Source organism: Thalassophryne amazonica, chromosome 14, assembly GCF_902500255.1.
Source record: "Thalassophryne amazonica chromosome 14, fThaAma1.1, whole genome shotgun sequence".
Lineage (NCBI taxonomy): Eukaryota > Metazoa > Chordata > Actinopteri > Batrachoidiformes > Batrachoididae > Thalassophryne > Thalassophryne amazonica.
This window is the reverse complement of record NC_047116.1, coordinates 73,702,946-73,716,705: the sequence shown is the minus strand read 5'-3', so window position 1 is coordinate 73,716,705 and position 13,760 is coordinate 73,702,946. Positions and strand designations below refer to the sequence as shown.

At 41.6% G+C, this 13,760-nt stretch overlaps 1 protein-coding gene across 4 annotated transcripts in view; it reads right to left on the bottom strand.

Annotated features, from left to right (window-relative positions):
• The window catches only part of sema5ba (sema domain, seven thrombospondin repeats (type 1 and type 1-like), transmembrane domain (TM) and short cytoplasmic domain, (semaphorin) 5Ba), a 945,671-nt gene that overhangs the window by 200,518 nt on the left and 731,393 nt on the right, over positions 1-13,760 (bottom strand). For all 4 annotated transcript variants that reach the window (XM_034185844.1, XM_034185841.1, XM_034185842.1 and 1 more), the window contains 2 exons: positions 9,529-9,736; positions 7,135-7,342 (listed from right to left, as the gene is read on the bottom strand). In XM_034185844.1, coding sequence (XP_034041735.1) covers positions 7,135-7,342; positions 9,529-9,736 — 416 coding nt within the window. The remainder of the gene's footprint in view (positions 1-7,134; positions 7,343-9,528; positions 9,737-13,760) is intronic.

Sequence of the window (13,760 nt, the reverse complement as noted above, 5' to 3'; positions counted from 1 at the left end):
ATGCCGGCTCTCCGTTGATGATCCGGGCAGGAGGCGGTGCGGGGCCAGGTGTGCAGAGTGGTGAGGTGTGATGAGGTTTGAGATGTGACACATGGAAAACCGGGTGGATCCGAAGTGAAGCTGGCAGCTTTAGCTTCACTGCAGCCGGACTGAGGACTTTGAGGATGGGAAACGGTCCAATAAACCTGTCCTTGAGTTTCTGCGATTCCACTTGAAGTGGGATGTCCTTTGTCGACAACCACACCTCCTGCCCGGGCTGGTATGCAGGGGCCGGGGAACGCCGGCGGTCTGCATGGGCCTTGGCCCTCGTCCGGGCCTTCAACAGGGCAGAACGGGCAGTCCGTCACACCCGGCGGCACCTCCTGAGGTGGGCCTGGACCGAGGGCACATCGACCTCCCCCTCCACGAGTGGGAACAATGAGGGCTGGTACCCCAAACACACCTCAAATAGGGAGAGGCCGGTGGCAGACGACACTTGGCTGTTGTGGGCATACTCGATCCAGGCCAGATGGTTGCTCCAGGCCATCGGGTAAGCGACAGCTGTCACTCCCAGCGGCTCTGACGCCCTCTCGTGCTTGGAGCCCGCACTCCAAGCAGGGCGCCATCTGGTGGTAGTGGGCCAGCAGTACCTCCTCTTCAGCGGCCCACACAACACAAGGGGCATTTACCTTACTAGGAAGACTGGTTACTATGCAATCAATCCAGGAGCAGACAGTCAGCAATAACAAGGCTCTTTTGACTCACATGACCCAGTTGGGTCTTACCAACAATTTTGCAAAGAGGCCTTTAGATCCAGCAGATGTACTGCGATCATTGATATTGCCTTTAATTCAGTATCACTGAGGGTATCTCTGTCCCACCACAGGTTGAATTATATTATCAGCTTCATTTCTCACTTTCAAAGAAGCACATGGCTAGCATACGAACTTTCTGATTGCTCTGCAAATTGACAGCAGCGAGAAATGTTGCCCCTTTGGGGCTCCTCTCATTGCACCTGCTGCATATCTGGATTGATGGTTTGGGCTTCAGACCCTGGAGAAACCAAAGCAGGAAGGTAAAGGTAGCTTGGGACTTTTTGCGTTGGGTTTCTCATGGGCCTGGAGTTACCATGTGAACTAATGCCCTTTTAAAACTAAAGAGTCTTTCAGCCTTTTATGTTAATCAGTTCATCAGTTTGACAGCTTTAACCCCACAGCCAGGGGCAGAGGAACTAATGCCAGAATACTATGTACTGTTCGGACCCTCAGACAGTAGATAGCGGTGCAAGCTAGGTTCTGTAAATTTGATGCTCTTTGTTTGTTATGAAGGGCACAGAAAAATCTGTGCTGTGTTTAAACAGAGGCTTTAACACTGGGTTGTAAAGCCCATATCTCAGGCATACAGGCTCATGGGCCTTCAGGCCCTCACTGTGAAATGTCAGTCAACCAGAAGAGTCTCTACCACCTGGACTGCATTTATGTGTGTTTAACTTAATGATATCTGTAATGCAGGTACTTGGTACTACAACCCCTGGCAAAAATTATGGAATCACCAGCCTCTGAGGATGTTCATTCAGTTGTTTAATTTTGTAGAAAGAAAGCAGATCACAGACATGACACAAAACTAAAGTCATTTCAAATGGCAACTTTCTGGCTTTAAGAAACACTATAAGAAATCAAGAAAAAAAGATTGTGGCAGTCAGTAACGGTTACTTTTTTAGACCAAGCAGAGGAAAAAAATATGGAATCACTCAATTCTGAGGAAAAAATTATGGAATCACCCTGTAAATTTTCATCCCCAAAACTAACACCTGCATCATATCAGATCTGCTCATTAGTCTGCATCTAAAAAGGAGTGAACACACCTTGGAGAGCTGTTGCACCAAGTGGACTGACATGAATCATGGCTCCAACATGAGAGATGTCAAATGAAACAAAGGAGAGGATTATCAAACTCTTAAAAGTGAGTAAATCATCATGCAATGTTGCAAAAGATGTTGGTTATTCACAGTCAGCTGTGTCTAAACTCTGGACCAAATACAAACAACATGAGAAGGTTGTTAAAGGCAAACATACCGGTAGACCAAGGAAGACATCAAAGCGTCAAGACAGAAAACTTAAAACAATATGTCTCAAAAATCGAAAAATGCACAACAAAACAAATGAGGAACGAATGGGAGGAAACTGGAGTCAACGTCTGTGACCGAACTGTAAGAAACCGCCTAAAGGAAATGGGATTTACATACAGAAAAGCTGAACGAAAGCCATCATTAACACCGAAACAGAAAAAAAACAAGGTTACAATGGGCTAAGGAAAAGCATTCGTGGACTGTGGATGACTGGATGAAAGTCATATTCAGTGATAAATCTCGAATCTGCATTGGGCAAGGTGATGATGCTGGAACTTTTGTTTGGTGCCGTTCCAATGAGATTTATAATGATGACTGCCTGAAGAGAACATGTAAATTTCCACAGTCATTGATGATATGGGGCTGCATGTAAGGTAAAGGCACTGGGGAGATGGCTGTCATTACATCATCAATAAATGCACAAGTTTACGTTGATATTTTGGACAATTGAAAGGATGTTTGGGGATGTTTCAAGATGATAATGCATCTTGCCATAGAGCAAAAACTGCGAAAACATTCCTTGTAAAAAGACACATAGGGTCAATGTCATGGCATAGGGTCAATGTCAACGAGTAGATCTGATCTGATGCAGGTGTTAGTTTGGGGGATGAAAATTTACAGGGTGATTCCATAATTTTTTCCTCAGAATTAAGTGATTCCATATTTTTGTCCTCTGCTTGGTCTAAAAAAGTAACCGTTACTGACTGCCACAATCTTTTTTTCTTGATTTCTTATAGTGTTTCTTAAAGCCAGAAAGTTGTCATTTGAAATGACTTTAGTTTTGTGTCATGTCTGTGATCTGCTTTTTTTCTACAAAATTAAACAACTGAATGAACATCCTCCGAGGCCGGTGATTCCATAATTTTTGCCAGGGGTTGTATATGGCCACCTTTTTTTCTGTGCCATAGCCAGTCTTGTCGGCTCCAACAGTCTGCAAATGAGGCATTGGTGAGTGGGGATTCTTTGTGACCTTGTTGTTACCATCTCTGGTAAACAGGAAAAATGAATTACAATGAGAGTAACGGATATCAATGAAGTTCGATAAATTCTGACTGCTCTATTTTCTGGTTTGCTGCAGTCCAACATTAGGGGTCTTCAACTGGTTCAAAATGCTGCTGCCGCCAGACTTTTGACTCAAGGCAGAAAGTTTGACCATTTTGGCATCCCTTCACTGGCTTCCTGCCACACCAAGATCGGATTTTAAGGTTCTGTTATTGGCTTTTAAAATTGTTCATGGACCTGCACCTCCCCATCTGGCTGACCTGGTCCAGCCCTACATAATAGCCGGGCCCTGCGCTTGCAGGTGCAGGACTTCTGTGTGTTCCAAGAGTGAATAAAAAGTCTTTCTCCTGCTGTGCCCCAGCTCTGTGGAATAATCTCCCGGCACATACGGCAGTCAGATAATGTGGAGACTTTTAAATCAAGACTGAAAACCTATTTGTTCTCCTTATTTCATCATTAGTTTTATTGTGTTAATGTGTTTTTTTATTCTTGTGCTGTTTTATGTTTTGTCTTTTTGTTGTGTTTTTAACTGTTTATTCAATGTTTTTCTCTGTTCTTTGTATTGTGTTGTGTAAAACGCCTTGAGGTGATCTCATTGTGAGTTGGCGCTATAGAAATTATTACATTTGATTTGATTTTGAATGGTCGCCATGGTTCAAGGTCACTCAGAATCCTGTTGAGAAGATTCTGTAGGGGCCCCTTCACATATAGTGTGAAGTTTGGTCAAAGTGCACACAAAGCAGGAATTATATGCAAAATGTGGCGGATCGTACCTGCCTCTAACGCCTTGTACACCTGTTGCTCCAACTATTTGTGCACACCAGCATGAGGGTGCACTGTGTAAACCCATTGCACCCTCACTCGGCAGGTGTCGGCTAAATTCCAGGTGACATGTACAAACATCTAACACCGCTCGTATGGCACTTAGAAAATGTGTGGTCTGTTGTTGTGCACAACAACAGACTGCAGACAATCACTGTTGTACTCACAGTGAAATTTGTCTAAGTTTCCCACGAGTGTGAATTTGCAAACATACACACTGACACGTGGGTGTGTGTGCTCCACTCACGGGAGGCATGGCTTCCGACAGAAGCAGCTGTGGGGATCTGTGGATCTGGACATCCCAGCTGTACAAAACCTACTGTGTTTGGACAGACATGGACTAACAACTGTCCACTGTGAGGCGCTTGTGTGATTGCTGTACTTACATGGATATAAGTAAAACATAAACTGCCATGGCAACAAGCTGCAGCTAGCGAGTGCACACAAATCAACCAATGACAGCCTGCCAGGTTGAAAGGGACTGTCAGAACAGAACACGCACGTGGGGAGACTGTACGCACCGGACCAGTAGATGTGGACATCAGAGCACACTGCTTCTCATTCATGTCATTTCATGACTGTATGTTAGTGACCATGGGTCATCACCAGAGGAATAGACGGATCACATTTGTATTGCTTGCTTGATAAATGTGGTGTTTTTATATGTTGTGTGACTTTAATTGTTTTTGTAATACTTCCATGTCCTTCCTGATATTAGGCAGATTCCCACAGCTTTCAAAGCACAGCTCTGTAGCTCAGTGGTAAAGTTTCTGACTGGGACTCAGAGCTTTTGGAAGGCGCGGGTTCAAGTTTTTGTTTTTATTCCACATAAGCAGCGCAATGTAGTCCCACAGGTACCAGCTGGTTTTGATTTTTTATTTATTCCACATAAGTGGCACAATGTGGTCCCACGGGTACTGGCTGGTTTATATTTTTTTATTTATTCCACATAAGTGGCACGATGTAATGCACCTTGCACTGTTCCTGCTTGAAAGACACCATTGTGTGCATGAGCTCTCGCACTGGGATCATGCACGGCTGCCCGTCAGCGTGATGTTTCGTGGTGTGCTAATTCAAACTGTTTCGCGCTGTTTTGCCGTATTTGACCAAAGTTTGCACTATGTGTCAAGGGGCCCTAAGAGATGACTGCTGGGTGTCAGGCCCCTTTTCAGGTTGCTTATAACACCCAGGTCACATGTGTAACTTGTTGGCATGATGTTTCATCTTCTGTGCATGTGTACGAAGCATATCTGGGTTCTACATACCATCTCTGGCAGTCATCTCAAATTCATAGAACCTTAGTTTTTTCTTGTTGGGTTAAAAATTTTACAGGAAAATATATTTCAAATTTCATTATTTTGCACTTTTGTAAACTTGAAATTCAAAATAATAGTAGGTTCTCAGTATAAACATTGGACTAAGTTCTGATTTTCTGTCAGAGGTCAACATATGGGATGGTGCGACAATATGAAGGCATAGATTGCAGATGCAGTACACTTCCCTGATGTACAACCAACAATAATGGAGAAGAACAGCACACAAAACCATGATTCATGAGCCTCAAATGTGAGGATAGAAGCAGGCAGAAGAATAAATCACATTAAAATCTGATTAAAATCTTTTTTTTTTTCTAAACAAGCAGGAATCACAGAAAGCTTCCATGAGTTTTCTGCTTTAATTCTAACGTTGCCGGTTTTCGATATATAGCGGACCACCATGCATTACGCTTCCTGCCTGTTCTCTAAATATCGCTGCTTGGAGAAATTTTCACTGGCTGCTGGTCTACTATATTTAGTGTTGGAAGGAAATACCCAGAACCGGCATTATAACCAATGAACAGCAAGGATTAGCTGAGGCCAGGTCCACATACGTACGTCAGACATACTTTCGGGTCTAATGCTTGTTTTGCATTGGTTAGACAAGTCACTCCCCCAATATATTGGGGTTGTTCAACTGCATGCATGAGAACAGAGAAAGTGAAGTGAGTGAATCATGGCGGCGACAGCAGATACTGCTGTTGATGAAGATAGCATACTTGACAATGCTGAACCGGGAAAAAGGGAATTATTCAGCTTAGACCAAACACCATATTTGCTACACATCATCTTCAGATATGCAGCAATACATGGCAAAAATATGAATGTGATGCTCAAATACCCGCATTCCCATCTGGGGTCCAGAAAATGGGCATATGTTTGAAGATTGTTCACAATTAGCATATTACTAACAACTATAGATGTTGCTCCAAACAACCTGATTTACGATTTGACTGTATAGATATGCTCTAACACATCATAAATCACGGTGCAAACTATTAGACTGACATGGCTAGTGTGTTTCCTTGATTTTTCAGCAATCATAAATATGAATGGCATGTCAAATTTTTGGCTTGCTGCCATTTTCAGGCCTTTGTGGAAGGCAGATCAAACAATATAGACCAAAACATACTCAATCTTCCATCTCTACACCAAAGGTTAGCACAGGGTGAGTGGCTTCACACCTGTGAAGCTAACAGGAAGCTAGTTATTAACATCTAAATTTGGTACAAGCACCATTTTTGCAAAATGTGAAAAATTCACCAAAACTTCCTGAGGCTATAACTTTTTCAAAACTTTTCAAGGCATGGACCTCATATTTGGCACTTCATCCTAACTTTGGAATGTGAGTGACATATCAAATGGACACAACAGTGCTGAGAAGTGACCTGGGAAATATTTTTTAAACTGGGTGATTTGACACAGAATAACCCATGAGTGACTTGAAAAGGGGGTGATATCCTACTGGGATTTCTTCTTCTCCTACCTATAAGTGAGTTTCAGGACTGCACTGGACATCTGCAGGTCATCTACCATCTGAACCCATGTCCATGTTACATAAAACCTAATGGCTTCCGTTACAGGTCACAATAAAGCTTTTGACTTCATTTCGTGACATTTAACTCCATTGTTTGGTCAGCAGTTTTGCTAACAACTTGACCAATTACCATCCCAACAAATCCGCACAGACACACAATCTCCTCTATGTACCCAATAAAATAAATGTCATCTGTGGTCGTGGTCTCAGAGTGTGTGTGGTTTTCATTAACAATCTGCTGCCCCTTGGCATTTTACACTGTGTTTGAAACCGATGGACAGTATCGACATGCTTTTGGAAGATGTGGAATGTTGGAGGACCTGATTAATGATGTGGTGATCAGTACTCACATCTCACTTTTATACGTGGAGCACCTCTCCAGCGGGATCTTCAGGACCTGGCTGTTGAGCCCAATGAATAGTGACCTGTCACTGTGAAGGATCTGCAAGCTCAGGATTGGTTCATGTAGCCCCAGTGGGAGGAGCTCCATCTCCTCCAAGTAACACCCTTGTAGGATCTTATTGGTTGTAGCTAGTGCCTTGAGAATGGTGCCATATTCTGATTGGACACAAATAAGATAAAATGAAAGAAAAAAACAAATTTTATGGTGGAAAAAAGTATAAAAATGATTCAACATATTACAGTTTTTCTCCATTGAATTGGGTCAGTTCCTGAAACACAAATCGCATTCTCAAAATAACATAGAGGAACCTCCAAAACACTTGGCAATAGTTACCAATAGAATTTAATTTTTCATTTATTTTGTCAAATTGCAAATGTCTTAGTAATGTTAGTTCAAGCTTCAACAGAATTAATGTCACAAGACTTCTCTAGTTAAGTTGAACTAAGTTTAGTTAAGTTGAAATTAAAAAAAAAATCTATGCAAATTGTTACATCCCTTTTCCTCATTGAGACAGCAGTTCATTTTTTTTTAAGTGTAGGCCCACAGTATTATCTTACATCAGTGAGGTATTATGTTCGGAGCCCTGGAAATGTCATCACAAAATGTTTTGCATGTGGAGAGAATGTGTACATGTTTTATTATATTGTGCGCTCATTTTATTATATTGTGCGCACGTTGTATTATATTGTGTGCACGTTATAAGCAATGTTTGAGTAAAACAAGGGCACGATCTACTTAAACGTCATCACAATTTGTAAAACGTGCACTCAATTACTCAATATTGTCTTGACACATAAATGTTGGCTATTAGCCAACAAACCAGGAGCCATTAGAAATGGATCTGGTCAGGGTACATCATGGTTTGGGTGATTACAGACCCTCTGCAGGTCTGTAATCAATGTAGAGAAATTATCATTTTCCTGACAAACACCACCCAAGTGCGCAACTGTAAAAAAGCCTACTGGCCATGCCTCATGACCAATTAGCCTGACTTCGATGCACTCACTCGTGATCAGTCTCTGGGTGAAAACACGACTTTTTTCGTGTGTGTGTGTGTTTGTGTGTGATTTTTGTAACGAGTAATGGCATGGCGCATAGAAAATGTATCAGAGTAGATGTATGCAATTAAGGTCGGAAATGCAGTGAAGTAAAAATGAAAGGAAGCTGAATTTAAAAAACTCAAGTAAAGTACAAAGTCTCCCAAAATGTACTTAAGTACAGTAGTGAAGTATTTTTACTTCGTAACTATAAACACTGAGCATAACTTAGAACGAAACCCAAGTCTACGTATCAGTAGCACAGCTCCTATGTGACAGTCCTACGTGCTCAGGGATTGTTCATCAGATCCTGTGCTTTACTGTATTATAAAAAAGTTAATGTATCACATTCTGTGTGGCAGCTGAAGTTGTTTATATTTGTATAATGTACTGCTGTTGCTCCTTTCATCCCCAGGAGGCAAAGCAATTGTACAGCTCAAATCTAATTAAATCACATCAGATTGAATGATGCGCAAAATGAGAATCATTGCATAAAGAATTGATTTTAATCAGTCAATCAAATCTTGCCTGAATTGTAACACACTTACTGAAACAAAACAAATGAAATGTAGCAGACTGGTGTACAGCCTCAGTACCTCAGACCCATAATGAAATGCTTTTCAACATCAAAAAAGGAGGCGGGAGCAACATTTTTAATTCTGCTATACTGACAATTCATCAGCTGGCCAGTCTCACATGATGAATTCTGATTGGTCAACTCTGTGTTTGTGTCAGTTAGCTGAAGGTTTTTTTTTTTTTTTTTTTTTTTTAATTCTAGGCCTGCATTCAAACTTTTCATGTCATTTCTTCCTCAGACATATGAGACACATCAGTAAAATGAGGAAAGGATGGAAACAACAAATAAAAACATTGAACTGGTCCATCAATTTTTCAGATGTTCTTTCTAAGAGGTTTGAATCTTGCTCATGCAATGTGTTTGTGTCATTGGACAAGACATTTCATCTGCATTGTCTCAGTCCACCCAGCTGTAAATGGGTACTGGCCTGGGGAAGTAATCTGCATCGTACTTGCCTCCCATCCCGAGGAGTTGTAGACTTTCATTCGCTTCACACTATGGAATCTGGAGACAAACCTGGCACCAATGGGCACCATAACATATAGTACAAATCAGCACCCACAAACCCTAGCTTTCAGCCCCGCACATTGTTTTGAATGACTGGCCATCCATGTTCACCATTTCATTATTGGTCTGTCTTTAAAGGTGGACACTGTTCTGAGCAGCACATTGCAATAAATCAACAGCAAAGCTTGATTTTATTCTTTAATGTGCATATTGTGCTAACCTGTGCTGATGTACATAACATGGTAGAGGGTATCCATGCCCTGAACTATGTCAACAACCAGGTTGGAGAAGCGGACGTCGTCCTGCATAACGAGTGGATCGACAGACACAGGCTGCACTACATCATTCATCAAGTACAGCCGCTGGGCATCTTGCAAACTGCGCTCGGTCAAACCTTCATTGGGGCCATCGTCATCAATAGTGCCACACTGAGGAGAAAGGGCAAAAGAAGAAAGGCGGTAAAGGTCATTGAAGAATGTCAGCATGTGAGCTAGAGGGAAGACAAGAATGATATATGAAAAATAAAAAAGAAATAGAAAGTATACCAGGCAACAAGCAAATATATGATTTTGTTAAATGACTAACGGCTGTAATATTTATAGGAAAAATGGAACGCTGGTGAAACACAGATGTCTGTGCAAAAACTTTATTGAAGTGCAGAACAAAGAAAGAGACTGACATTTTGATATAAAGTTGCATCTTCTTCAGAGTCCTTGACCTCCAGGTTCCATCCAGATATTTGACAGTGTTTCAAAAACTAACATAATGCCAGTGTAGTGCACCAGTCAAAAAATTACTGTACAGTCCATCAGGGAGATGCTATTTAAGTATAGATAGAAGGTTTAAAGAACTTAATTTTCTGCGGTGCAATTCTCATTTAAGTAACAATAACGTAGATTTTTATTAACTGGTCTGAACATCATTATCTAAGGGCCCCTTCACACATAGTGCAAAGTTTGGACGAGGTGCACAGTTAGTGCGCATGATGCAGGAATCGTGTACAAACTGTGTATTGTCGTCCCTGCCTCCAACGCCTCCTACACCTGTTACTACAACTATTTGTGCACACAAGTGCCTGAAAGACAAACTGTGCGCTGTGCAAATCCATCGCACCCTCTCGCAGCAGGTGCCGGTCAAATTCCAGGGGACAAGCACAAACATCTAACACCACTTGCATGGCACTTGGACAAATTTCTCTGCGAGTACAAAGGTGATTGCCTGCAGTCTGTTGTCGGGTGAAGAGTGCGACTGTCCACACATTTTCTAAGTCCCACACGAGTGTGGCTTTGGTGTGTGTGCTCTGAGATGACAGGAAGTATGTCCTCCCACTGAAGCGGCTGTGGAAATCTGTGGATCTGGATATTCCAGCTGGACACCACGTACTATGTTTGGACAGACATGGACAAACAACTGCCCACTTTGACCTGCGTGTGTCTGTTTGCTGTTATCAAGTGGACATAAATAAAAACATATATCACTGTGGCGATGTGCTGCAGTGAGCGAGCGTGTGAATGGTGCGCACATAGACATGCTGCTCCCAGGTTGAAACGGACCATCAGATCAGAACACGCAGCAGGTGATTTCACTGTCACGTCACCCATGTGAGCTCTGTTCCACATGACATGGTGGCCTGCGGCACGTCGTCCTCATCTTGTGGAAGACGCACCGCAGGACACTTCATCATCCACGGCTGGCTGGAGATGCGCCAGCAGATGTGGACATGAATGAGATGAGCGAACTGCTTCTCATTCATGTCATTTCATGACTGTATGTCTGCGACCATGGATCATTTACAGAGGAACTGAACAGATCATATTTGTGTTGCTCGCTCAATAAATGTAGTGTTTTTATATGGTGTGTGATTTTATTTATTGTTTTGTAATACTTCCATATCTTTGCTGATATGAGAGGCAGCTTCCTGCAACTTTGAAAGAACAGCTCCGTAGCTCAGTGGTGAAGTCTCTGACTGGTAATCAGAGCTTTTGGACAGCGCAGGTTCACATCCAGTGGGTCATATGTTTGGTTTTTTTTGTTTGTTTTTTCCAGATAAGCGGCACAATGTGGTTCCACAGGTACCGGCTGATTTTTATTTTTTATTTATTCTATATAAGCGGCGCGACATGGTTCCACACGTACCGGCTGGTTTTTGTTTTTGTTTTTATTTATACCACATAAGTAGCGCCATGTGCTGCACCTGGCACTGTTTCTGCTCGAAAGATACCGGTGCGTGCACGAACTCTTGCATTGGATTCGTGCATGCCTGCCCGTCGGCGCGATGTTTTGTATGCTAATTTCAAACTGTTTCACGCTGTTTTGCCGTTTTCATCCAAACATCATCCAAACTTCGCACTATGTGTGAAGGGGCCATAAAGAAAGTATCACATGTAATTTGATTTTCAAATAAAATCAGTAACTGCAACAATTATTTTATTTACATATTGTGAAACTTGTAATTGATCAAAAATACATGTTTGTATATACAAAATACATGTATGTGTTTGCAACCGACATGACATTTACAGTATATAAAAGATAGATAGACAGACAGACAGACAGACAGATAGATAGATAGATAGATAGATAGATAGATAGATAGATAGATAGATAGATAGATAGATAGATAGATAGATAGATAGATAGATAGATAGATAGATAGATAGATAGATAGATAGATAGATAGATAGATAGATAGATAGATAGATAGATAGATAGATAGATAGATAGATAGATAGAAAGAAAAGATTATAAACTGTTTATTGTTATTTATTTTTGGAAGCACTACAGCAACTTATACTAACAATATATTTTCATGTGATAAAATATGAAAAGTTAAGTGCAATATCTATATATTCTATAAACCTGTACAGGTTTCTGTGGCCACAGTTATCTCAGCTGTTACACACTCCAGGCAGCTCAAAATTTGCATGCAGGCTGCTTATTCACTCTCATTGACAGTCCACATACATTGCACAGATTGCAAAATGTCAGACACTTCAAGCCTCACAGAGTTTCACCATTTTGACTCTTTCTGGGTGACAAATCCCTCACATTTGTTGACAAACAGAACAAATGAAGCTGTTATATTCACCACAGTTACAGTAAATTCTTCCATGTAGTTTTGGCAGAATTTTGTCTAGCAAATTTAAGATCAAATTGTTCAGAATGCTGGCATCCATTATAGGAAAACCCCTCATTGTGATGACATCAAAGCGAGACTGTGATCACATGGTTTTGTTTACATTCTTTTGGCAAAAGGAATTCCCAGAAAGCATGTGAATGTGACAGACAACAACAAAGCACTGTGTCCACTCTGTCTTGTTTTAGACAGAAATAGTTTATTTTGAGTGGCACAAATAATTTGTGTGGCATCTTATTGTTGTCCTGCACTTTAACTATAACAGCATGAGTGTAGGAATGACAATCCAGCCCTTATGTGCATGTGTCAACAGGTAGATGATTCAGATGATGATATACAGAGCTGTTCTGGAAGGGAGAATTCAAGTTGTGGATCAGCTGCAGCTGGTGGAAATAACCACACATGGGGAGTCAATGCGCTTTCCCACGGACTGATCAATTCACTGCTCTGATATATTCAATCATTGTTACACTTATATTTATTTATATTTATTTTGACAGTTTTCTGTTACAAATCAATATATATGGTTTAGAACATAATACAGTGATACAGCAGTGACCACAGCACACTAGAGGTTTTTTTGTTTGTTTTTTAATTGGAGCCGGGCGGAGCGCGCAGTGTGTCGTCAGAGAGTGAGGGTTCTGATGATGAGGAGATGATCCCCCTTTTGTTCTGGATGACGAACCAGAGCAGGTGCATCCACCGACATGCACACAGATCTCCACAGCTTCTGTTTGCAGTTTCTCCAGGACTCAGGTGCTATGAGCTCTCCCAGCTAACAATTTGACGTTGCCGGAAGGTTGCACAGAAGTTGCAATGACATTGTAGCAACATGAATTTGTAGACTCCCCACAACATTGCTGCAACGTTGTCAGCAAAGTTGTGTTGCAACATTGTAGCAACATGAATTTGTAGCAACATGAATTTGTAGAACCCCCACAACGTCCTGAACTCAGAGATGCAGACACACACTGCTCCAGCTGTGGCTCCAGGCATTTCCTTTAAAGCGTTGAGATTGTTAGCTTCAGTTTTGTTAAGTTCCTAATTCATCCCTTTTGCGCTCTTGCTTCGCAGGCTATTCGGTGATAAAGCTCTTTTGTCCATCTTTTCTCAACGAATTGTGACTTTTTCCCTTCATTCAGAAATCATTGTGTGCTGTGTGACTGGGCCACAAGAAATCACATGCACATAAGTCTACCCAGCCTTTGCTCAGTACTTTGTTGATGTACCTTTGGCAGCAATTACAGCCTCAAGTCTTCTCGAATATGATGCCACATGCTTGGTGCACCTATATTTTGGCAGTTTTGCTCATTCCA